The sequence below is a fragment of the Sinocyclocheilus rhinocerous genome, unplaced genomic scaffold (genome assembly GCF_001515625.1).
Source record: "Sinocyclocheilus rhinocerous isolate Xijiao unplaced genomic scaffold, SAMN03320098_v1.1 scaffold1160, whole genome shotgun sequence".
NCBI lineage: Eukaryota > Metazoa > Chordata > Actinopteri > Cypriniformes > Cyprinidae > Sinocyclocheilus > Sinocyclocheilus rhinocerous.
Genome location: NW_015635060.1, coordinates 434,972 through 462,937, shown reverse-complemented (window position 1 = coordinate 462,937; position 27,966 = coordinate 434,972). Strand labels below are relative to the sequence as shown.

The 27,966-nt window shown below is 34.5% G+C and overlaps 1 protein-coding gene across 4 annotated transcripts in view; it reads left to right on the top strand.

Moving 5' to 3' along the window:
- LOC107746562 (leucine zipper protein 2-like) overlaps positions 1 to 27,966 on the top strand; it is a 114,085-nt gene that overhangs the window by 78,165 nt on the left and 7,954 nt on the right. For 2 of the 4 annotated variants that reach the window (XM_016560821.1, XM_016560823.1), the window contains exons 3-10: positions 218 to 288; positions 4,492 to 4,573; positions 8,018 to 8,080; positions 13,069 to 13,131; positions 14,467 to 14,529; positions 18,709 to 18,783; positions 19,001 to 19,168; positions 27,228 to 27,332. In XM_016560821.1, coding sequence (XP_016416307.1) covers positions 218 to 288; positions 4,492 to 4,573; positions 8,018 to 8,080; positions 13,069 to 13,131; positions 14,467 to 14,529; positions 18,709 to 18,783; positions 19,001 to 19,168; positions 27,228 to 27,332 — 690 coding nt within the window. The remainder of the gene's footprint in view (positions 1 to 217; positions 289 to 4,491; positions 4,574 to 8,017; positions 8,081 to 13,068; positions 13,132 to 14,466; positions 14,530 to 18,708; positions 18,784 to 19,000; positions 19,169 to 27,227; positions 27,333 to 27,966) is intronic. The other 2 variants (XM_016560824.1, XM_016560822.1) reach the window with 2 other exon arrangements.

The following is a 27,966-nucleotide window of genomic DNA, read 5'->3' as shown; positions in this document are numbered from 1 at the left end:
CCCACCAAAGCACCATTCTCAAGACTTTACTGGTCTTTTCAGGCTTATTGTAAAAATCAGCATTATAGAAGGTGGTCATATCTTTACAGATGAACAGATCTGACAGTGTCAGCTTCATCTGCCATGTTGAATCCAAAAATAAACAGCTCAAACACTCACACACATACAATATTATAAAGCAAAAAATCACAACCACTCTTTTTTTTCTTCTCTACAGTCTCTTAAGAATGATGATGCTGTGCCCAAGAAAGATGTTCAGAGGATCCTGGAGCTCAGTCACAAGCAAAGGTAAAGCATTTTTTTTTCTCCACTGGAAAATTTTTTGCACTCTCTCCGCAGCTCCTCCCGAAGCAACTCTCACGGTGTCATTAACTCTCAGCCATTGATCGGAGCCATAGTACAAATTACTTACTTATGAAGATGCAATTCTAAGAAAGATTGAGATTTAGAAGTATCACCAGCAAACTGAAGCAGGCATAACAAAGAACTGAACCAAACAGGGAGTATAAATGCACAGAATAAATAAGTGAACTAAACAGGAACAGATTAACAGAATTAACTAATGAGTAACCAAGGAGACTAACTAGGAATTCAAGCAGGCAAACATAATATACTGTAATACAAATATAAATATTTATTATTCATGTCAAATCACATTTTATTACCATGTACACTACCATTCAAAATGTTGGGCTTAGTAATTTTTTTTCTTCCAAAGACAGTAATACTGTGAAATATTATTATATTTTTACAGCCATTGCCTCAGTCTTCAGGGGTCGTATTCACAAAACATTTTATCTTACCACCTAAGAGTTTCCTCTTATAAACATATTGGCTGAGACCAACATTCACTAAGGAATTGGTAGAAATCTTAAATTAAGATAAAGGATGCCACATTTTGCCACATTCATATCAAGATTTTAAAATGAAAAAGGAAATAAAAGGAAATTATCATAAAAGGTTTCTAAAATGTTTGCCGGCAATATTTGGTCTTAGTGGCTTAGGAGTCCTCTTGAATACCCCTAACTTCACAGATTTAGGAGCTGGTTTTAGTGCTAAAATGCTTTGTGAAATACTTTGTGAGTCCTAAAATTAGGACTGACAAACCCATTATTTTTTTCTTAAAAAGTTAGGAGCTACACTGAAAAAAATGTTTCATTCATCCAATTAAAAAAAATTAGGGTAATGATTCACATCTATATTTTTAAACTTGAGCCTAGTGTACTTTTTGCCTTAAGATGTTTTGTGAATATGGCCCCAGCATGATCCTTCAGAAATCATTCTAAAACACTGATTTGGTGCTCAAGAAACTTTTTTGTTGTTCTATCTGTCTATCTATCTATCTATCTATATACTTGTTTATCGGGATTCTTTGATTAATGGAAAGTTCAAAAGAACAGCATTTATTTGACAATTTAAATTTCGTCAATTTTTATAAATTTAATGCTTGCTGAAATAACAACAACAACAACCATAATATTAATAATAATAAAACAAATGACTAACACTAAACTTTTGAATGGTGGTGTAAATGTGCAACCTTGAGCCTTAATTATATTGAAGTAATTTAAACGTATTATTTAATTTTTTATCATTTTCAATCATTTTCAAATGAGCAGCCCCAGAATATAAGAAAAAAACCCTAATATAATGCATTTTCATTTTTAAAAAGTTTGGTGACAAGTATCTCAGCCCATGTGGTGTTTCAGTCAACTTTAGATGAAATGAACTGTGAAGGAAAGAGTGCTCTGAGAGACTCTTTAATGAATTACTCATTCTCACACACCAACATCAGTAATTAGAGACTGTTAGCAACTGTTTACATGCGTACGGCTGTAGACAGATGCTCTGCCATTTGTCGTATACATCTAAGGCTCTCTCGGCGACTGTCATTTCCCAGTTTTAAGAGCAACAGAGTTCTTTAACACCGCTTTTATGACCGTCTCGGTTTAAATCAGGTTAAATTGTCATGGGTTTTCAGTGATAGAAAACTACAGAGCACTCCAGAACACTCGTGGTGGCATCATGGCAACAGACTGGATCCATCAAGGTTCAACCATGTTGGCTGTGGAGAGTTAGTGACAGAATTCAATTTCCCCCAGTGTCAGGTGTGCGTAATGGCTTCTATTTTTAACCCCAATCAACAGCAGACAGATATTGAAATTCAGGGCAGGCTATTTTTAACCCCAATCAACAGCAGACAGATATTGAAATTCAGGGCAGATGTGCTGAAGTTTCTGACCTCCACTCTCTTGATTAAAATGACAATATAAGCACCTGGTAGAAAAAGAAATGGGCAGACCATCCCATGGACATTTGTGATTACACAAGTCAGGAGAATGACAATGGATGCTGTATTTCACCTGCAAGTATGCACAGGGTGATGTTTCTCCAAGGCTTAGTGCAGAGTAGATAGTGAGGTCCAAACATCTGTGACTGAAAATCTGGGATTCAAAATCAAATATCATAAATAAATAAATAAAAGTTTTAGGATTTTAAATAAATAAGAAATATTTCTGAGGTTTTTTCTTTCCACACAAATCGTAAATATAGGGGAAGGTTATTAGCAAATAAAGACTTATTTTCCAGCAGCTCCTTGCAGAATACTTGTTATGACCACAGAACACTTTTACCATAGTGCATGATTTTTAAATTAAGACATTTTAACATTTGCATGATATGACCAGCTCCATATGTATGGCTTTTTGGATGTAGTAAACTTGCTCATTAGCTCACCTGGTACAGCACAGCACTTGCGATGCTGAGTCCTTTGAAACTCAAGTCACGGCACTCGACGAAAGAGCTCAAAGACTCGTAGAAGGAAGCTAAAACTGGCATTGTTGCTTCAGCAAATGGTACTTACAACAGCCGACATAATAAAACATTACTAGATTTACATTTGTGTGTTTTAGATACAACCAAACACATTTTTAGTGCCACTATCTGGACATTTCACTTTTAAGTGTGCTGTGAAACATGCAACAACTAAAATAATCATTTTTGCAGAGATTGTGCCATGGGCCTGGGTTGAACATTTTGATTTCCGATTCTTCACTATTTCTAGCAAAAGGGGTTAAATACAGAAAACCCCTGGAATTCTGTTCATTTAAATTCTACTTTTCATTAAAATTGTTGTCATAATCATGTAAAGCACTGGTAGTCTCAGACATCTGGGTCCCACTTTATGTCAGAATATTCCTTTTAGAATTCACATGCTGATATAAGTGAGTCATTTAACAAGCAAGAATAAGTATGGCTCTTATGTCTCATTAAACTAAAAATAAACTTTAAAATGAGGCTGCAAGCAGCAATTAATAGAATTTAGTGGGCATAAAAAGCCATCATAAAGTAGATGAAAGAGAAAAGGCCTTGACCTAAATGGTGCACATGGTACAGGCTTGCGGTTGTGTGACCATCACATGTCTGTGTCTGTTAAATCTGTTTAGGCTGTCCTTTTTGTCATGTCATGATTTCAAGGGTCCTCATGAGTACACCCCTTGTGGCTGCTATGTAGTGCCCTTTTGTGACAAGCTTACATTTTGATTTCTAGATCCATCAACTCCAATCTTATTACATTTTGTAAACACATGAAAGTCATTTCCAAAGATGGCATGTCAGAAATCTCATTTGATCAATTGGATGAGCCGTTCTCAAGAAGCATTTAGCCTCTGGTTTTGCCTGAAATGTCAAATACTGAAAACATATCTTAATTGTGGAACTTGGTGGTCCTTGAGGCAAATTTGTTTCCTATAAGGAGAGTGGCTCTCATGTGAAATATTAAGTCTTGAGCTCAAACAGTGTAGTGGGGCTGATGTTATGAATATTGCAAATTTATCCACTAGTTGCTAGGCAACCATACATCCCATCCATCCTAAAATTACAGAGAATGCAATTAGCCAGGACCCCGCATGCATGCAAAGTTAGGTGAGTTTTCACCATAGGGACAAAAAGTTTGTTTATAACAAGCTTGCCCCCTCATCCTTGCTTATTTATCTTCAATTATTTATTTAATTAGTCTGTTTATTTCAAGAATGTTTGAATGACCAAATACAATTTTTGCTTGTTTCTTTTCCTGCTGAGCATTTAGTGAGCAACAACTCCAAGATTATGGTGAACTGTCTATTAGAAAATGTAGTAAATTTTAGTTTTAAACAACGCAGTGCAGCTGATTAAATCATTTCTCATTCTAAAGAACAAAACAGCTAGTGTACAGTGTGTGGGCAAACCCTGCATAATATGATAGGGTGTATTAATTTACATATTTGTCATGGGCCTTTATTTATAGACATTGTTCAGTGATTTGTAATCAGTTTTGGTTGATGAATTTTTGTGTGTCTTCATGTTCAGAAATTGCATTGTATGTGTTTTAGAATGTAAATATCAGACATGTAAGTTAAAAGCAAACCCTTGGAGTGGCCGTTGTGATCACTATTCCCCTGTGCACTCTTATTCACTGTTTTCCATTTGTTTTTCTCTCTCTATCATTCACAGGGATGAGATGAAGTCACTCCAGGCAGCTCTGCAGAAACAACTGGATGATGCAGCTGAACGTGCAGAGAAACAGCAGGCCACCGTGAGACCCTTTACACTGATGTGTTAAACTGTACAAATACAGTCCAGTCAAACTACTAACCACATAAACTTGGCCTTTGGGGACTGTCTCAAAATACTAATGATAATGGCCTATAGCATTTTGCCGCTCACTTGTTTACTACAAAATCATTGGTTTTATTTGTCCATGGGTGATTCTTCGGTTACACTCTTTAAAATAAAGGTTCAACAGGGGGTTTTCACAGTGATGCCATAGAAGAACCATTTTAGCTTCCCCGAAAAAAGAACCGTTCAGCAAATAGTACTTAAAAGGACATTTTTAAAAATCTAAAGAATCTTTTTCCACCATTAAAAAATCCTTTGTGGAATGGAAAGGTTCCATGAATGTTAAATGTTTTTCTTGGAACCATCATTGCCTTTAAAGAAGCATTTTTTTTTAAAGTGTAGGGGCACTTTTGAATGCTTGAAATCTTCGAAGAAAATGATGCTTCTCTACCCTATTTTAAAACACACAAATTGCACGTAAAAGTTAATTGAAAATAGGATTGAAAGTTTTTAAATTGTACTTGAATATTTAGTAAATGAAGTAAATTAATAGTTCAACACCCTTAAAATGGGGGAAAAGAAATTAAAGAGTAACAAAAAAGTTTTCCCCTTAAAACTAGAATGACTAATTAGACAAAAAAGACGCTTTTCTTTGAAACTATACTATAGGTCAGTAGAGAAAGAGGGTCATTTAGGTTTGTTATCGCTGCTTTGAAGCACAATTTGACTAAATATCATGGTTTCATTCATTCTGCTGTGTCACCACTGCACCCTCTTTACGTACCCCTGTCTAATTACCATGAAAACACTGGAATCCTCATTAAAGTCACTGCGATGACATGGAGGGGCCAGAGAGAGTCTTTTCTATTTTAGGCATTTACCTTTAGGTCTGGAAGAGTTATGTTACAGTAATTATGGAAAACTGTAGGAAGCACCTTGCTGACTCTGGAGGAGATACACAATTATCTGCATGCAACTTTTCTTGTTTCATCTATGTGTGGCTGCGCGCATACTGCGGGGGATAGAGGCACAGGGGCTCGTGTTTGGAATGAGAATGAATCGCTGAGAATTAGCATTTCACCAGCGCTGGCCATTCTTTCCATTCTGCGAACAGTTCACCACCAATTGACACCAATTACAGATAGCAAAGCCAATTCACAACCCCACATATATTCACAAGCTGCAACAATGTGGCCGTTCAGTCTGGGGAATGTTAACATTTTACACTGCTGTTGAAACGGCCCAATGAGCTGTGACCTTTTGTTTGCCTGTAAGTGTCTTTTTATAACAACCTTTACATTATCTAGCTATTATGTTGAGCTGTTAGCATTATCCTGAGACCAAACTGTTTTGGTAAGAAGAATAAAGTCCATATCAGCTTATTAAAACTACATATTCAAAACTCATGCGATAGAGAACGTTTTAGCTTCTTAAAGGAAAAGATCTTCTTAAAATGAAAAATCTTTCATCATTTATTCTTTCATGTTTTGCAGAAGAAAATCAATGACACGAGGCTTCAAAACATGAAATAAGATATTTTTAAAAATGTGTTAGTGTTTTTTGGTCCATACAATGACTGGTGCAGTGCTGTTTTGGACCCACTCCCCTGAACAAAAACATTGAAATATCCTTTAACATATCTAGCTCCTTCAATGAATATATCACCCAAAAATGAAAACATAATCAGAAACATAAGATATTTTTTGTCAATACAATAGAAGTCAATGGTAACTAAAACTGTTTGGTTACCAACATTCTTCAAAATACCTTCTTTTGTGTTCCACAGAAGAAAGAAAGTCATACAGGTTTGGAAAGGCATGAGATTGCGTAAATTATGACAGAATTTTCGGTCACACTTTATTTTAAGGTCCAATTCTCGCCATTAACAAACCATTAACTATGATTTTTACCTCAATTAACTCCTAATTTGATGCTTATGAATAGTTAGTAAGGTAGTTGTTAAGTTTAGGTATTGGGTAAGATTAGGGATGTAGAATATGGTTGTGCAGAATATGTGCTTTATAAGTATTAATAAACAGCCAATATGTTAATAATAGGCATACTAATAAGCAACTAGTTAATAGTGAGAATTGGTCCCTATACTAAAGTGTTACCGAATTTAAATTTATGGGTGAACTCTTATTCAAGATTCATTTAGAAACTCAAATGAAATTAATCATGGACCTGAATCTTATATAAAACCTTTGACTTATTTGACCAATCAAAACATGCTTAGTCAAGACATTCCCTAAATTTATACTCAGATTGCATATGGTCTGCAGACAAAGCCATGCGAAACCAGGAAATGAGGAACAAGACATTATTCTATTGTAATCCAAAAAACCAAGATTGCAAAAAATATCTATGCATTGACTGCAGTATATCAATACGTGAGCTTGTGGACTGAATTAAATTAAAGTGCTAATCGGAATGAATACACCCGCAGGTACGCTGCCGCCGTATTGTCTGGAACCGCGCACAGCTGCTCGACCTCAGTATTTAGATGTGTTGTTATTTTTCCACAGTGTCTGCCATGGCTGGAGGCAGGAGAGAGAGAATGAGAGTTGAGGTAGTTTGACATTCAGGGCTGAGCTGGGTGAATAAGGAATAAGGAGCAATAGTGGAACGTTCTATTTGATTGGAGCTGTGGCTCACCCTCAGGGCTGTAAACACTTCTGATTCTTTTTTGGTTGTTTGTACCACGCTCTGGATTGTTTTGGGAAACCTTCGCTTTCACATTTGTATTCCATATAGGCTCGTGTTTAAATATTTGTATATGGTTCTCTTTTCATTTGAGTTCAGTTCACCAGGGGTGAACATGATTGAGGTTTTCATGAATTTACTTTGCAGTCATACACAGCAAATGTACAGTAAGATCTGATCTACCCTTGCTATTCAATTTCATTCTTTCTTTAATATTTTAATCTGTAAACCCCCAAATCAAGCCTGCAAAACAAATAATAAATACAATGAATAAAAAGGTATATACAGCTCAGAATAATCTAATAAATTTAATTACAAAGATAACTGTGCAGTTGTATTTATGTACGTACTGTACATTACTGTGCAAAAGTAAAGCAGTTTAAAGCATTTAATACTTTTATTAATCAAGGATACATTAAATTGATTCTTTAGTTCTTTTGAACTTTGTTGAATAAAGTAGAGAAACAGTTATTTAGATAGAAAACTGTCATTTTAATTTGTAATAATATTACACAAATATTACTGGTTTTACTGTATTTTTGTAGACTTCAAAAACATAAAATTTTGCCAACCCCAAATTTTTGAACAGTAGTGTATATTTAACAGCATACGTCATTCTTCCTTAAATTAGATCATCATGGACAATTTATGATGCTTTTTTCTGTACAAAATGCTGCTGGGGCTTTAATATGCAAAATGTTCCCCCTTTTCCATGCAGATAAAGTTCTTAAAGATGGAGATGGAAAAGAAGACCAAAATCATCAAAGACCTTCAGCAAGAGGTACTGAACACTTTTTTTTATTATTAATGTATTAATTCCCCAGAACATCAAAGAAATATACTTTCTTAATTTTTAATAGTAGCATTTACAGGATATGTGAGATTAAATGTGAAATAAAATAAAACAATATTAAATGCTTTCATTCATCAAAGAAGAGAACAATTACCAGCCACTGCAGTTTCTTTTTGCCAACGGCTGTTTGTAAATTAATGGAGAAAATATAAAAATGGCATGATAGTTTTTCTCAATAGAGATTTATGTTCTAACTACTGCGATATGCAGTGTTATTCAAGGTAAAGTCTACAGTGGTGTAGCGAATCAGCTCAATGGGGAAATATGAATAATCAGTCATAACTAGTTATGATTATTTATAAATATTTAGATCCGCTGTAAGTATTTACTTGACATCTCAGTGTCAGCTGTCTGTCAATTCTAAGAATGTTACTTTCCTGTTTAAGGAAAATAACTTTCTTATTGTACAATACTACTCAGAGCATGTAGCAAAAATCTGCATGATTAGGGACTCCAGTTATGAGCAAACAATGAACAACCTCAAGTGTGATACAAGTAAGACTTTATTAACTACGTAAACACTTGAAACTAGTCTAACACACACACACACACACACACACACACGCATACAGATGGCTTAGGAAAATGTGTTAAAGCTTAAGCAGTAAAGAGAAAAGAAATAAAGCAGGAAATTATGGTAAAAATTGATATTCAGCAGATCTACAGCCTGAAGGAAACATCCATTTCTTAGTTCAAACACACCTTTGTAAAAGGTGCAAATTATACTTAATGTATCACTTAATAAGACTAAGTTTAATACTTGCACGTCTTGTCTGTCTGAAAGAGAGTTCTGATGCAATCTGAAGGCTCAAGTTGATCTTTGCTGAAGGATCTTGAAGTGGAAAGACTAGGCCGAAGCCTGGCACAAGCTTAGGTTGGTTTCTGCATCTGAAAACTTCTTCTCAGTAACTCTGATCTTGTGATCTTTTAAACTGTGAGGATGTCCCACCCTTCAGGAGGCGAGTGAGCCAATGAGAAAATGTACCTTCTGAGGGAAAGTTTATGACCCTTTGTCCTCAGGCATATGTTTTGCATATGGACTTTGAGTGGATGTTGATGAAGAAACTATTAAAGATTCTGGTAACACTAATACCTTCCAGAGGTATCAACATATTATATAAATGAACATTTAGACCAGGGGTGGCGAACGTCGGTCCTGGAGAACCGCAGCCCTGCAGAGTTTTGCTTCAACCCTAATCAAACACACCTGAACAATCTAATCAAGGTCTGAAGGGTTACTAGAAAGCTACAGGCAGGTGAGTTTTAATTAGGGTTGGAGCTGTACTCTGCAGGGCTGCGGCTCTCCAGGACCGGAGTTCGCCACCTTGATGAAGAAACTATTAAAGATTCTGGTAACACTAATACCTTCCATAGGTATCAACATATAATATAAATGAACATTTAGACCATTAAAAATGCAGCTGAAAGATACCAAACATGGCATACCTGTGATCTCTGTTAACAATAGTATGCAATTCTAAAATGTTCATTTAAAAGAGTTTGTGTCAATACATAAGCAAAACACTATAAGAGGAAAAATAATCAGATGGGGAAAATTGGGTACATGTCCCTACATTTCTCAAGTGGTTATATCTAGAGGGAGATAGATAGAATTAGGATGGACTGTATAGTGCAAGGGTACATTTGTCTGTTTCAAAGTGAATTTAGAGTGAAAACTCTACATTCCTTTGAGTTGTAAAACAATCTTATCTTGATGTGTGTCTTTGTTACCACCGTAACCAGAGGCCTGGTTCCCCCTACCACATATTTTGCTTGTTGGGGAGGGGTATTGTCCACTATTTGTTAAATATAACAAATACTCATGTGTCTGATCCACCTCAATCATTACAGTGGAATGGCCTTTAATTGAACATAAAATGGAAAGTCCCTTAGTTCAACTGAAGTCAAGCCATAGATGATGAGAGCATAATAACTATTTCATTTGTTAAAGTACTGGTTGTATCACTTACCGTGGCTGAGTGAATTTTGCTTATCACTCAATTTAGCATTATAGTTTTACTAAATAGGGAATGAAAAGGTCATGCAAGATTTAAAGTGATAGTTCAACCAGAAATGAAAATTTGGTCACCATTTACTCCCCCTTATGTTGATCTAAACCTATATGACAACAACTGGACGCCACTGGCTTTCATTGTATAGACTAAAAACAGCTTCTTTTATGTTCCATATGTCATACAGGTTTGGAACAACATGAGGCTGAAATAAATGGTGACAGAAGTCTCATTTTTGGGTGAACTGTCCCTTTAAGGCTATGAGTTTTTTCATGGTTGTTGTTTGAAGTGACTTGACTGCACTGTGCCCTATCTGCTTGGATGGATCCTTGTGTCATTGCAGTCTGTAGCAGGGCAGCCACATGTCACTTTTAATGAGAGCCGCCATTTTTCTTACAGACTTGGGCACTCGTTCTTCTTCAGAGAGGGGTAGAAAAGCAAGTCTGTGGATTTGATACTCAGCCAATTCCACCTCATTGAATCGCATTGCAATGCTATTCTGCTTCATTACCTCAAACACTCTTTCACTTGCTCTCAGAACGTCCCTTCCTTCCTTTCTCCGTTCCTATTCTTTCTCTTTCACACACAGTCACTTTAATGTAACACCTCTGTGGTCCACCAGCTATTATATATTCCCCAGTCAATTTGTTGGTGTGGGCCACTGTGACTCGTTACACAGCAGGTGTTGTAATTACAGTAAAAGTAGAAAAGAGCCTGTTGAAGCGTTAATTTAATGACGGAAGCGACAAACATATGGTATGAAAAGCAAGTGTTCTGCTGAGATAATGGCTTTGACATAACCGACATCACTTGGCGGAAGTGAATGAAATGCGTTTTTGCTCCCCACATGAATGAATTCTATAATTTCGTGCAATTCAATGAAAACTGCACTTGGTTGGACAGATGCAATGAACTATTGGGATTTTGCGATCACATGAATTGATGCAAATTCAGCCAGACCCCATTTTACTTGTGGTAGTGTGTAATTTTCTCCCATTTTTGCAATTTTTCTGCCAAAAAAATACAAATTTAAAGGAGAAAAGTACAGTATTAGCTAATCAACAATCTGAAAGGTGTCTCATTCTGTCTCGCATGTATGCACTCTATACAAAGACGTCACTGCCACTTAAATTTTAAGCAATGACAGCGCAGCAGCAAAATTCATGTTAGCAGTTAAGACTGTTGAGACAAATAAAACTTCAGCATCCAACCCTGTCTCTTTGTGTCCTCTCCAGTTACTCATGTTCATTTGGAATGACCCTATAAAAGGTGTCCCGTTCCTGCAGTGCCCTTCAAAATGCAATTTAAAATGTTCCCTTGATCTTCACATAAATATCACACAGAAATGCTAAGACTAAGTTTTCCAGTCACTCTCATTTCCTGACTTCATTAGATAGTAACAATAACGTCAGTAAGTTTGTAAATGTCTGTACTTTAGTGTTCGAATGTTTGGGTTCTGTAAGATTAATGTTGAATGTTTTTGAAAGAAGTCTCTTATGCGGACCACTGCATTTATATATAAAAAATAAAGTGGAGAAAACAGTAATATTGTGAAATACTTTATTAATTCAATTTAAATATATTTTAAAATGTGATTTATTCCTGTGATGGCAAAGTTGAATTTTCAGAAGCCATTATTTCAGAAATCATTTAAATATGCTGATTTGGTGCTCCAGAAATATTTCTTATTATTATAAATGTTGAAAACAGTTGAATTGAAATCGCATCATATGACCCCTTTAATATTTTTGTGGAAACTGTGATTATTTTTTTTCTTTCAGGAATATAAAGTTAAATAGAAATAGAAATATTTTAGAACAATGTAATGGTCACTTTTCATCAATTTAATGTGTCCTTTGCAGAATTAAATAAATTAATAATAAAATTTTTTCAAAATTTAAAAAAAGTTTACGCACCCCAACCTTTTGAATGGTATTCAATGAGAGGTTTCAGTAACTATACAGTTTTTGATGATGTATGACATGCATAGAAAAAAAAATGATTATGTATATTTAGTCTCTCAAGAAAATTATTACCAGAACTCTCAGAACCTAATTGCCCAGTTGTGTTAATGACTGAAAAGATTTCGTTAACATGATCACTCTGTGGACACATTCTGTTTTTTTTTATTTATGCTGAAAACAGAATACACAAATATGCAGGCTATTTCATCATTGTTGTCTTAATATTTCAATGCATACTGCATATTTAGTTATTATGCACTAAAATAATTACAGGTAATTGTACTTCTATTGTCACTAACATTAATTGCATGATTGTTGCTGGGTTTTCACTGCAAAACAATGCCAAAAATACCACAAGTATCGCAATTTTAGAGAAAAGCCTCTGGAAATTCAGTCATTTTTTGGAGCCGCAATTATCAGCAAAAAGTCCTGCGAAATCCTGGTGGGTCTGAAACTGGGTGACATTGCCACTAAAAGTGTGTACATTTGCATCTCGGACCAACACAGAGACAAAGGAAGTGAGAAATTGAGGCAGAGAGAGATAATGAGAGAAAAAATAAAAGCAAAAGGACACGAACAGAAAGAAAGAAAAAAGAGGAGGTGGAGAAAAGCACTAGATTAAACTCAGCACCACCATCATCTCTGTATTGATTCTTAATCTACCATCATCTATTTCCATAAAGACATCCACTGCAGGTTATTACAGAAATGAGGCATATACTCCTGGGTCACCTTGAGCTTCAATAAGCTTGTGAGGGAACTGTCAAAATGAGCTCAATGGAAACAGTTGAAGCATTACTTTTGTCTGCAGGGACAGGGGTACCATTAAATTGAGTGTATTTACCTAGATAAAACAAGACATCTGGGCTTGTTTCAAGCTTGATGTTACAAAGCCGTCGGTACAGTATATCTCTATTTATTGCCTTTTCTTGTCTTGCAGAATAAAAGCCTGAAGAACAAACTTCTGTCCGGGAACAAGCTCTGTGACATACATGCAGAGGAGGTATGTTGTGCTGACTGTTGTGCACTCAAACACAGTTGAAAATACTTCAGCATTTCTATTCAGACCAAAAATAATGTTGACGCATTATGCATATTCACACCTATTCACATGCCACACTCAGATTTTTGAGTTTGAATGCAAAAATAATTACAAAATTATGTTTAATGATTATTGACAAAAGGTTTTCTCTTACACTTTGGTGAAGAAACATTTTTTTCAGAAATTGCTAGTAAATTTTTATAATAATTACGAAGAAACGGCAAGAAACACAGTGAATTAAACAAACCTTTGAAGTAGAAGGACTGAAATGGAATGTTATTGCAAATCATACCCAAATAATCTTTCGAAAAATAATAAAGTGAATAAAATAGTAACTTATGCTTGCCAAGGCTGCATTTATTTGATCAATACAGTAAAAACAGTAATATTATGAAATATTATTACAGTTTAAAATTACTCCAGTCCTCAGTGTCATATGATCCTTCAGAAAAATGTCTAATATGCTGATTTGCTGCTCAAGAAGCAAGCATTATTATAAATGTTGAAAATATTATCTTTTTTTTTTGTTTCCTTGATGAATATGAAGTTTGAAAGAACAGAATTTACTTGAATCAATGAATGTCTATCTATGCTGTTACTTTTAAAACAGTTTATTGCATTCTTGCAGAATAAAATGTTTTAATTACTTAAAAAAAAGACCCGAAACGGTATATATTTAAACACACATTTTGTAGGTTAGTGCTAGATTCAAGTGCAACCAACTTGATATTACAAACTCAACATTCAACTCATTCCAAGCTAAAAAACTGGCAAGACAACTAAATGCAAGTGTATTGGCAATGTGATTTTGCTTTTCTAAGAGGGAGAGAGGAATGAAGTCTCATTAGTTTTGTGGAGGTGCTGTACACTTCAGTTGCTAAGAGATTACTGAAGACATTGATGCTATAATGTGTGTGTGTGTGTGTGTGTGTGTGTGTGTGTGTGTGTGTGTGCGTGTTTGATTCTGTAAATGTTTACAACTGTGGCAGCAATCCACAGGCAGCAAGCCAAGACAATACCATACCATGGAGTGAGTGTTATTGTGCAAGTGTGTATGCCTGGGTGTTGATGTGTTAATGTGTTTGCATCATCGAGTGGTCCCTGCAGTCCACTGAAGGGAAGAGTTTTATATTTTCTTGCTCAGTGAAGGTCTCTCCTTTGAATTGGAGCTTTGCCCAGCAAACGTTTACAAAGGAACACTTCGGCGCAGCCACAAAAAAGCCTGCTACACAATCTAAAACCAATTTTACTATTTGAGTAAGCTAACACACATTCTCTCTTATCTTCATTTTGCAGTCCAAAAAAATCCAAGCCCAACTGAAAGAGCTGAGGTATGGCAAAAAGGATTTAATTTTTAAGGTAAGAACCAAACAAGCCCGTTTGGCTTACTATTGTGTGTTGTCTTGTTACTCTAACCATGTACAAGATATTTCTGATTCAGTTTACTATGTCAGTCAGTCAGGACACATCACCAGATCTTTAGTTTAATTGTGCTAAGAATTTAATGTTGTGAATATTCCCAGCAGGCACACAACGTCATAAGACGTTGACACTTGGTTAAATTTCAGTTGCAACGTCGGGTGACCAAAATTCAATGTCAAAGGTAGTTTGATGTCCAATACTGGCATCAGCTGACGTTGATATTTGTTGTTTTTAGGTTGCATTACCAAAATCCTACGTTAAGTCAACGTCAAATTGGTGTCAAATACTGACGTCAACCCGATTTTCATTCTCAACCAAATATGTTTCTAAAAGTGCTGTTGGCATGAAATTTTCACCAGATGTCGGTAACAACCAAAGTAATCCATACATACAAATGAAACAAAACAAATAAGTTCAGAAATTAAGTTATGTGTATTTAAAATGAATGACACAGGGAAAAAGTATTGAACTACTGAAATTTATTTAATACTTTGTACAAAAGCCTTTGTTGGTAATGACAGCTTCAAGACACCTCCTGTATGGGGAAGCTAGTCGCATGCATTGCTCAGGTGTGATTCTGGCCTATTCTTCCACAGTGACTTCGAATATTGAAGGGTCTGTGGGCCTCTTCTATGAGCTCTGATCTTTAGTTCTTATTTTCTATTGGATTCAAGTCAGGTGATTAGCTGGGCCATTCTAGCAGCTTTATTTTCTTTTTCTGGAACCAATTGAGAGTTTCCTTGGCTGTGTTTGGGATCATTGTCTTGCTGAAATGTCCACCCTGGTTTCATCTTCATCATCCTGGTACTATAAGTGTTGGGACTGAACCAGCTAATATTATTTTCCACTGACTAGGGGCAGGATTGCTTTCTAATTACTGAAAGATTTTAGCTGGTGTCTTGGCTTTCCATGCCTTTTTACACCTCCCTTTCTTCATGTGTGCAATACGTTTTCCCTGTGTCATTCCATTTTATTACACATAACTTAATTTCTGAACGTATCTGTTTTGTTTTCTTTGTATGTATGGATTACATGGGTTGTTACCAACATCTGGTGAATATTTCAAGTCAACAGCACCTTTAGAAATATATATAAGACGTGTTCAATACTTATTTTACCCGCTGTATATTTTAAAATACAATTTATTCCTGTGATGGCAAAGTTGATATTTCAGCAGCCATTTCTCCAGTCTTCAGTGTCACTTGATCCTTCAGAAATCATAATATGTTGATTTGGTGCTCAAGAAACATTTCTTATTATCAACGTTGAAAAATATTTGTTTGTTTTCTGAATCCTTAGATGAATAGAAAGTTTCATATATCAGCATTTATTTCCAATAGAGATATTTTGTAACATTACAAATGTCTTGTTACAAAGTCACTCCTTTCTGAATTAAGTATTAAAAAAACCTACTGACGGCCAAACTTTGGAACGGTATGGAATGCGAATTCATTTGCTAGAAGTTAGTTTTATCAACTTTTAGAAATACGCAAGCCTTTACAGCTTCCAAAATGGTCTAAGAGCCACAAACCTCTCATGCTAGATGTTTTTGAAAGCGGAAACAAAGCAATGTGAATGTCACCGTCCTAAAAATCATACATAATAATCTGCATTTCTGGCCAAAATAAAACAAATCAGGAGTAATATTGAATGGTTTGACCTTTTTATATGAGATGAGAGTGAAGATTCATGTAAAAAACAGTGACCTTTCCTGCCATGCAGGTTGACCTTTCCTCTCTTATTTTCAGTGTTAGATGGGAAAATGTCAGCTGATATTTCCAGCACATTGCCCTTTGGTACCGTCATATAAACACTGGGCTTTCACACAAAGTGCATCACTTTAAAACTATTGCTTCTTAATCGGGAAGACAGCCTAACACGTGTTGTAAAATATATCGTGTCAGTTTTTAAGAAAGAACATGAATTATTATTTTTGTTAGTCAAGGCGCCTACTCTATGAGGCAAACTTTTTCAAAGAGCAATATCCAATCTGGGCTTACCTTCCTCTAATGTGTTTTTATCTGGGCTGTACATCTATTTCTGCCTCCCCTGTTTGAAATCGATGTAGGAAGATTATCCCTCCTCCTTTTATATTCATGATTAAAGAAGTTCTTTTCAGAGTTTTTATCTAGAGTTGCCTTTTAAGTACGAGTCGCTTTGAAAAGTCATTGTTCGGTAATGGGAAGCAAAGGAAGAATATTCAGAGGCTTAGGCTAGCATGGCAAAAAGCTAGAGAAGGACAATGAGCAAGATTGCTTTGTCAAAGTATTTTCCCCAGATCTAGCCAGAATTAAATTGATTTTTTTATTTCTTATTTGAAGTGCTGCCATTTATCACAATCATGTCTTGTTGTGTTGGAGTGAAGTGTCTGAATTATGCACAGGTATGTCAGATTATTTATAGACTGTTATGTTGTGTGGCACTGCTATTTAATCAAAACTTGATGTAAATCATTAGCATTTGCTTGGTACAGTAGTTGTCCTTTATTACCTGATCTAGCATCAGTTCCTTTATCAATAGGTCTTTCTTGTTTAAGATTCAGCTTTTGTAATCCATCGCTTTGGTAGCTCTTCTCTGTTGTGCTTGAAAGAAGTCTGCGAAAATAATCACAAATAGATTAAAGATTAAATTGTGACGGCAATGGCATAATAGCTTGTTATAAGACACAATCAGAATGATTGCAATGTTCTTTCTTTTAATTATACTTTGAATACAGTCTTTTTTTTTTTATTGGCAGCTGCCTTACTAGCAATTAGGATATTCCACAATTTACTGTGATTATGGTAATGTTGTATTGATGGAAAACAAACCAAATTACAAAATAGCTCACAATGCAATAAATATGCTATATAACAAGGAACATTCATTTGTACATTTAGAATTTAATACGAAATGAAATATTAAAGATTTATTTGGTTTATCCAGCCAGCCATATTAACCTTATTTTCACTTCTAAACTACTTGTGTTTTGTTGTGTATTAACTTTGTGTGTAAGTCCATGCTTAACCACTGAGTCGCTGAGAAAAACACTATCTTAGAGCTATTTTTCTTTAGACTGACGTGTCTTACATTGATTTTGTTTCTTGCTCAAAACTAAAGGCTTTAGTATTTTCTAAAGGTCTCACCTCTTTCTAAAAAGCTATTCACAAACGAATGGCTTTTTAGCACAAACAAAATGACTCTTCATCTTTTTTATGATTTCAGGAACATTCAAACTTGTGAAAATGTAAAATCATGGCCTGTTCATGTTAGATTTTAGATGACTACTTATATTGAAGAAACTGTGGACATTTGAGTTCATTCTGTAAAATATGAATACCGAATTTCTCTCTTATATCCAGGCACTCTACTTTTCGTCTCCCAGATAACGTGTGCTAATGATCCCAGATGGGCAATCTCTATATCACCTGTTCACATCTCAATGAGTCTGTTGTTGACTGCACAAATAGCATCACAGTCATATATTTATGAAACTAAACTAATGACATACTGAGGGCAAGTCATTATGTAGTTCTGCCTCAAAGAAGAGCATCACGCTCAATTATATAAGCATTCACAGTAGAGTTCATGCAACCCAAAGTAATATTATATATACATAAACCTAGAGATGTAAAGATCTAAAGATAAATCTAGCAGAAAAGAAATTATAGTTATTTGAATAGTTTGCTCATTATCCACAATGTCCGTGACCACATTGAACATATAAGTTTCAAGTCTAATTTAAACCTTGAAATAAACAGCCAATTTAGGATTTTAAGATTTTTAAAACAAAGAAATAATTAGGTCCAAAATTAAATATTTAAGAAAGACATGTTTAAGATTCTGGACTATTTCTGGGTCAGTAATCGAATAAGTAAATGTCTTATATTGACCATGTTCCTCTCCCTTTGAAGCTTAAAATACTTTGTGGATCATTTTCAAATTGTTCTGTAAATCCAAACGATTTGTTTAAACTGTTGATAATATCATTTGTAATTACACATGTATTGAATAAAAAATGCTAAATACAAGCATCTCTAGATTCTGGAAACCACTTTAAATATAAACACACATTTTGAACTAAGGCGAATGTCAGTTTGGTAAGATGATAAGAGCATCAATGCCTCTTCTGTGCAGGGTCAGCAACTGATGGACTTGGAGAATAAACTCAAAGTGGCCAAAGATGAACTGGAGAAGGCAGCGCTGGATAAGGTAAATCAGGAGCCGATCCGTTTCATCATTCCAATTCAGCTTTAGTGTTTTTCTATTCTGCTATCTTTTAAAATGCAAACTTTAAAAATGAATTCTATTATCTTATTAGGTCAGGGATTTTGCCATTTTGACAGACATTTGGAGCAAATGAACAGATGACAGCGTGATAAACATTTGCCCATTAATCTCATGTGTTGTCTCACTTAATTTGTTGCAGGAGTCACAGCTGAAAGCCCTAAAGGATACCGTGCATATCTGCTTCTCGTCTGTCCTACACAGCCAGACAGGAAGTTTACACAGATTTCCAGCCACACCCACCAACCTGTTGAGGTACTCTGCCTTGGCCAACAATTCAAGAGTCACCTTTCAGCAGCCGCATGCAAAGGTACTAACACCCTGAAGAAAAGCCATTCTCTGAATTTGATGAAAAAGCACAGAAATAGATTTTAAATGGCCATCATATGACTAGACAGGCTTTTTATTTTGTTTTATTAATGAAGTCCTTCCTTCAAACAGCACAAAAGTAGCCTACTATAAATGTATGCATACAACTTGCTATATTCAGAATCTTCTGAATCCACATGGTAGCTATGAGAAAAGAACAATGTGAAAGTTGTAATCACTAAAAATTTGCACGTTCCAAAGTTCGCAATCAAAGAATAGCACACATTTATTCCAAGTGATTTGTGTATTTTCTACTATTGATAAATTACGGGTGTTTATATTGTAATTTATTGTTGTAAGTGTGCGTATTATATCATTTTTAGTAGTACAGCATAAATACTTCAAAATAAAAGTCCTAGTGTATTTCGGGATTGTTTATATTTAAAAGTGCTGTATTATGCAGACCTTTTAGTCACACTTTAGTTTAGGGACCAATTCTCACTATTAACTAACTATTAACTATGACTTTTGCCTCAATAAACTCCTAATTACTGCATATTAATAGTTAGTAGGGTAGTTGTTAAGTTTAGTTATTAGGCAAAGTTAAGGGATCTAGAATATGGTAATGGATATGGCAAGCCGTTTTGACTTTTATTCATTCTCAGGATATGAATTATTGATATCAACAATTCAATTTTTACTAGTTAAAATGTTAATTCTTGATATCAGGAATTAGGTTTCTACTAGTAACAATTGTTATTTTTGATATCAGCAATTACATTTCCACTAGTAACAATGTTAATTCTTGATATCAACAATGACATCATCACTCGCAGAAATTGAATTTTTGATATCAGCAATTACATTTCTACTAGTAAAAAATATTATTCTTGATATCAATAATTTATATCCTGGGAATGGCAATAGGCAAGCCGTATTGACTTTTATTCATTCTCAGGATATGAATTCTTGATATCAACAATTCAATTTTTACTAGTTAAAATGTTAATTCTTGATATCAGGAATTGGATTTCTACTAGTAACAATTAGAATTTTTTCATATGACCCCTTTAATGTGGCAAGCCGTTTTGACTTTTATTCATTCTCAGGATATGAATTCTTGATATCAACAATTCAATTTTTACTAGTTAAAATGTTAATTCTTGATATCAGGAATTAGATTTCTACTAGTAACAATTGCTATTTTTGATATCAGCAATTACATTTCCACTAGTAACAATGTTAATTCTTGATATCAACAATTAAATTTTCCCTAGTTAAAATGCTAATTATTGATATCAGGAATTAAATTTCAACTAGTAAAAATTATAATTCTTGATATCTGTAATTGTATTTTCACTAGTTAAATGTCACCATAGGCTGCCATTCAAAATCAATTGTTGATATCAAGAATTGATTTCTTACTAGTTGAAATTCCAATTTCACATATCAGAAATACAATTCTTACTAGTAAAAACCTTTATTTTTGATATCAGTAATCACATGGTTACTAGTACAGACTTCTATTCTTGATATCAACAATTTAATTATTGATATCAACAATTTAATTGCCACTGGTGACAATGTTCATTTCTGATATCATGAATGTGATTGTTACTAGTAAGAAAGCCATTTTAGATATCAGAAATTATATTGATATCACAAATATATTTTTAGATATCAAAAATAACAAATCTAACATGTTGAAATTCATTTACAGATATCAAGAATTAACATTTCAACTAGTAACAACTGAATTCTTGATATCAAGCATTCACATTTTTACTAGTAACAAAGTAATTATTGATATCAACAAGGGCAGTTGATATCTGAAATTTCCGTTGCAACTAGTGAAAATTTAATTACTGATATCTTAAATAACATTTAACTAGTAAAATACTTTTACAGATATGTAGAAATGCCATTTTTACAGGTAAGAATAGCTATGGTAATGAGATCATGAATATTAATGAGATCTGGTTTTCCCACAATCCTCGTTTTAGCGTCAACATTGGCCAAAGATGGCGGAAGAACATCCATGCGCAGAAACGGCTCCTCCTTTATTTATTTGTTTTGTCAATGAAACATGAAAATTATATTATGGCTGGATTAATTTATTTTTTATTTTTTGTTAATTGTAAAAAAAAAAAGTAATTTCATGCTGTTTCTTTTTATTGGCCACCAAATCCTTCGGATAATTAAAGGAAAAATGAACAAGTCATTAATTTAGCTTTAACATAAAAAATAACTTCATGTCATTTTTTCATGTGTTTATTTTTGGTTTTATTACACTTTCTTCGCATTTCACATATTTCTATGCACACTAATAATATGAAACTACTGTCACTACACTACAGTTATACACATTTATTGCACTTATTTTCAATAAAACTGAAAAAGGCTTAGAAGATTCCTTATCCTGTGGCCCCCTCTAGTGGATTAAATTAATATCACAGCCTTCATCTTCCAGTTGAAATGGCTGATAGTTTAGAATTTGATTTTGGCAGGGGCTATTTGAATACAATGAATTCTATTTACACTAAGTGAAAATAGCATATTTTCTTAGCAATAGATTCTATTTACACTATTTAATAATAGGAGTATTTTCTTGCAGTAATAGTAGTTTGATGCTGTTCGTACTGCTTAGTGCATATAGTGGCCAATATCTGCACCTCATTATTGTAGTTGGCTACATTATAAAACAGTATAGGCTACAATAATAACGTATTGAGTGTAAATTATCATTTTTATTTAAAAATTATTAAATGGATGCCGCCCCTACAACTAGCCGTAACCTTAACCAATATCCACACGTTATTTTCCACTTTTCGATAATTTACTTCATTTTTATTGAAAATATATGCCTTTCCGATGTGATAAGGGAGACGAACGAATTCGGCAGAAGGCGGAATCGAACTCGGGTCCGTCGCGTCAATAAACAACTGCTTTGTGCTCTACCATCTGCGCCACTGAAGCTGACAGTTTGTTGAAGTCTTTTTGCAGTGTTGTGTAACACTACCACACGTTGGTAGGCGGAGTTAGTTCTTGATATCAACAATTGATTTTGAATGGCAGCCTATGCTGACGTTTAACTAGTGAAAATACAATTACAGATATCAAGAATTATAGTTTTTACTAGTTGAAATGTAATTCCTGATATCAAGAATTAGCATTTTAACTAGTGACAATTAAATTGTTGATATCAAGAATTAACATTGTTACTAGTGGAAATGTAATTGCTGATATCAAAAATAGCAATTGTTACCAGTAGAAATCTAATTCCTGATATCAAGAATTAACATTTTAACTAGTAAAAATTTAATTGTTGATATCAAGAATTCATAATCCTGAGAATGAATAAAAGTCAAAACGGCTTGCCATAAATGGAGACTAAGGTATTAATACTGTATGTGCTTTTTTAAGTACCAATAAACAGCCAATATGCATGCTAATAAGCAACTAGTTAATTGTGAGAATTTGTCTATAAACTTTTTCTTTTTTCTTTCTTTTATCTATAACATGCATTTTCAAAACAGACAGTGAATTTTCATTTCATGCTGACTTAAGATTTCTGTTTATCACACATTTCTGTCAGAGTTATCAAACGACTTTAGAATACTTGAAATATAGTGCATGGGGTTACAAGGACTTTTTGGGGGGTTAACTATTCCTTCAACAATTTTACTGTCATCTCATATGCATCATGCTATTGTAAAAAATGAAGAAAAGGGGTTTGTTACTTTGAGGCAACACTGTAATCTAAAGGTTAAATGCCATAATTCACAAAAGGCATACTGTCATCCAACCTGTTAAGAAAATAATCTCTCAGTGCATACAGTACTGCTGAGAACACAAACCATTAACAGTGCTTGATTTATTTAGCAGGCAGTGTGGGAGAATCTGCCTCTATTTTCTCCCCCTACATGACGCAGAAGCACTCAGTGTTGCTAAGAATCTCAATGCCTATATGCACTACCCAGAGGACAGAGCAGTGCTTTTTGATTATGCTCCAATACTCTAGTCCATAAGCAAAAAGTCTCCACAGAACAATATTAGAGAACATCAAAAGACCTCATAAAACAAGGCTTCAGCCTTCAGCTTTTTTTCCCTAAATAAGCTGATTTTTTAAGAAAGAAAATGTTAGAAGGAACTTAGTAAGACACTTAACTTTGGACATGGTATTCAAAATACATTATTATTGAGCACCCATAAAGACATGAAAAGAAAAAAATTTGAAGTATCTTCTTAGACAATGTCATGTTTATTTTGATTTCTTCAGAATCTTGGTCTGAAATGTCTCACCTTGAGCCTTTCAGCAAGACTTTCACCGGAAACCTGACACAAACATCCACCCTGACACCAAAGTCAAGATGTGTTCCCTTAAGATTAAACATGTTATTGTAAAACATCTGTCTCTCAAGTACAAATAATTTTCTACCTCTCAAATTAAGTGGATGAGAAGAAGACATTTAGTCCTCTATACAGTGTCCCATTCAGCATTTCATTACAGTCCCTATTCATCAACTGTTGAGAATGTAATGAGCCTTAATCCTTTCCAAACAGCCATGCAAAACCTATACTGTCAGCCAGCGCACACTAGTCCCTGCTGCTGAAAGATTCATCAGCGTGAGGTTTTAACAAACAGCCAGTTTTAAATGATAGTCACTTCATATTTAACAGCCGTTGATAGATGCAATGTGCTGTAGCTTGTTAAATTGCATGTAACATTTATGTGTTTGTGCTATTTGCCTGTTAGCATCATTTTTTTTCTTCGCTTAAGCTCAAGAGATTAGTCTTAAGTATCAATGCGAATGAATTTATAAACTTTATCATTTTTATAGCTCCACAAAGAGCATAAAAGGCAAGCTTAATCATTTGGTGTGTTAAAATATTGTGCATTTATTTTAAACTTATCACTGTTTTAATTTACATTGAAAGCTTTTTTTCATTTACAAGTACATTTAAGTGTTCATCACAAGTATACATGTACATGAAAAAAACCCTGCAAAACAATACAACGCTATCTCACGACCAATCCGTACGTATTTTACGAGGTGGCTAATTCGTACGAATTCATACGACCTCACTTGTACAATTCTGTATGATTTGTCTAGACCCCAGTGACAAGTAGGTTTAGGGGCGGGGTTAGGGGTGGGTCATTTGTATGAATTCATACAAATTGGGGAACTCGTAAAATATGTACAATTTAACAAAAATCGTACAAATTCAAACGAGTGAGGTCATAGAAATTTGTACGAATTATCCACCTCGTTAAGTACGAATTGCCATGAGACCGGGTCGAGCAACAATTAAATTTCAGTATGTGGGTTAAAATGCAAATTATATCCATGTTTATACCATGTTTACGTTATAGGCTTTTTTAAAATTAGAAATACAACGATTTGTTAATTCATGTTAGCACAGGTCCATTAAATAATAGCGACAATTTTAATAATGTATTAGTAAATGTTGAAATTAACATTAACTGAGGTTAATAAATGGTTTACAGGTACTTTTCATTGTTAGTTCATGTTAACTAATGTTAAATGGAACCTTATTTTAAAGCGTTACCACAAATCTTTTTCCCAAATAAACTAAATCTGTTCTGGATCAGGTTAGTCATGCAGCTTTTGTTACCATGGCAATGAACACCGGTAAAAACTGATCTTCCTTCATGAGACAAAAATAGTTTTCTCAAACTAAACTGTAACTAAGCCACTTAGACTGCCTCTTGAGACAAACCTCATTGCTGTTGATTTGTTGCTGTTGCTATATTTATGCGCATGACCATCGTAATAAATGGAAGGTCAAGTGTGTAAACAATGGGGAATGGGACGGTATCTGAAAAATCTTTTTGAAAAATATTTCTTTTGTTCTGTGTTTGTAGTGGTGCAGAAATTACATACTTTATCTTAAAATCATGTACTTGTAGTCATGCTACAAGCACACAGCAGTTTAAAGATCACCAAGGCTAGTTCGTAAATGCATTAAATTGTCAAGATAGGCAAGAGGTCAAAAGTTACAAGTTTTGATCTTTCCGTCTCAACCCAAAACAGCTGACATCAACAGAGCACTGAACACGATGACGCTGGAAATCATGGAAATGGATCATGTTAGCTCTGTCGATTCACTCTGTACAGTTAAACAGAGTTAATTAACTGACATTCTGAACAAACTGAGAAGCGAAATATTTATACCGCTGCTTTCCCTCCAGGTATCTCTACCAAACATCCGCTAATTAGCTCGTCTTAAACCAAGGAGGCCAAGCTGATTAATTAAAGCAGGTGTTTTGAACAAATAACTCAGACACGAACCCCTCATTTTAATAACTCTTTACAATACTCACCCGACGGCATCTTGTCTTGACGTTGTTGGTCTTCTCATGAGAGTTGTTTGAATTAAAATATAGCACACCATTTCTGATGTAAAAACAAGACTTCTGTGGGCTTGATACAAGATTCATGGATTTGTCCTGAAGTGAAATGTGCAAACTTTACAGCACAGAAGGGCTTTTTAACTGCTACTTGAAATTTAACAACCACCTCAAAGCCTTCATAACCGGGATCCTCACCAACCCAAAACAATTTTTGCAATCTGCTGTGTACCTGTGCATAAGATAATAAAATTGAAGGTATACACACATTTTCCTTTCGGGTTTGGACATCTTAGTACATAAGTGAGCACTCAAGTCAACACCAGATGACAATGTTCAAAAGTGGCTTACCAAAAACTAGGCCTCTACGGATATCATGCTGATTTGCAATGGGGAAGCAATAAGTGTGTCATATTCTGTTTCATTCACTCTGAGGAGCAGAGAGTCCCTAAGCTGATTATTGTTATATCGTTACTCCTCCAGAGAGACACTTCAGAGACTGTATGAAGTTTGTTTGTAGTATTTATTGCATCTGTCTTTGCTCAGTAAATGAGTGATAGGATGTATGAAGAGCTTTGCTAGAAACTCGTCCCCCACTGTGCTTTTTTCTTTAATTCACACTAACATTGATTTAACCAGAGTCGCCATTTCAGCACATATAATCTGAGACACATTTACCTGCTGGTTCTGTGTGTGTGATACATTACTGCTTTCATCTTATGTAAGGAAAATATATATTATTTAATCATGTGATTAGTTTTTTTCAAATTACAGACAAAACATGCACATAAAAGTGCCGTTCTTTACAGAAATAAATAGCATGAAAAGTAAAATAAAATAAAATAAAATCTAGATATAAACTACCATTCAAAATATTGAAATCGCTAAGGCAGCTTTTATTTTAATACTGAAAAATAAGAGTATAAAAACAGCAATATTGTGATATTAAAATTTTCAACTTTTACATTTTAATTTATTCACATGATGGCAAAGCTGAATTTCCAGTAAAAATAATTACTCCAGTTTTCAGTCTCGTATGATCTGAAATTATTCTAATATGCTAATTTCTTGTTCAAGAACAAAATAAATACTATCAAAGTTGAGAACAATTGTGCTTCATAATATCTTTGTGGTTATCGAGATACACTTTTTTCCCAGGATTCTTTTATGAATAGAAAGTTAATTGAAAGAACATCATTTATTTGTAATATAAATCTTTTGTAACATTAATGCAATGGTATTGTATATACTATATGTTTTATAGTTATAAATTAAATTAAATTAAATTACATTTAAATATATAATAATAATAATAATAATAATAATATCTATAAGTGATTTAAACAGAACCAGCAAAATACTTTTTTTAATTATGCTCTTAAGCCGAACAGTTTCCATTTACTGTAAGTCTCCTTGGATAAAAGCATTTGCTAAATGGAACACAATAACAGAAGTGTGCTTTGTGCTCTGACTTTAAAGCCACTCATGTACAGTAGATCACAATAGAAAGAGAGTTGACAACCGACTTCAAATTAACCTACGTGGAAAATTGTCTGTGCTTTATAATAAAGCGTCTGGAGAATTTAACCCCAACACTCTCTTGTTTTCCCTCTTTTTCTTTCTCTCTCCTACTCCTTTGTGTCTTTCATAACGTAACATTCTGTTTCTTTATGCTCTCTTCCTTAAGGACATCCCAAAAGTTCCCCGGATCACAACAACAAGTAAATTGCCTGTGAGCAGTGCGGAAATGAGAAGAGAGAGCACAGGACCGAAAGACTGCCAGATGGTGAAGGTAAATCTTTAGTGCCCTTATACTCTAATGGCCACTTCTTTACCCTTTGGACTAAATGGGTCGACTTATGTTCATTGCATCTCAGTGTATCCCTTAGCCATTTAAGATAATTTACAACTTTGCATTAAATTTCGTTCAAGAATAAGCTTTGAGGCTTCGCTCAGCAGTTTTCTCGTGATCAATGGTATATTGAACTGCTGCTGTTGGACCCATGAGAAAATATTGCAGCTCCATTTAGTTAAGGGTGAAGTGTGTAATTTATGTCCCTTTACGACACCAAATGGAACTAATAACAATGATTGTTTTCAAACAGATTCCTTAAATGCTCCCCTTTTCTTTTATTGGTTGGCAAAACCGATAGACCAGTTTTAAAGGGGTCATATGATGCGATTTCAATTTTTCCTTTCTCTTTGGAGTGTTACAAGCTCTTGGTGCATAAAGAAGATCTGTAAAGTTGCAAAGACTAAAGTCTCAAATCCAAAAAGATATTCTTTATAAAAGTTAAGAGTCAGCCACGCCTACCTAAAACGGCTCGTTCTAACACACCCCCACATACCTACGTCACGATCTCGGAAGATTTGCATAACGCCGCCCAAACGTTCACGCAAAGAAAGAAGCCGTAACTTTTATTCTC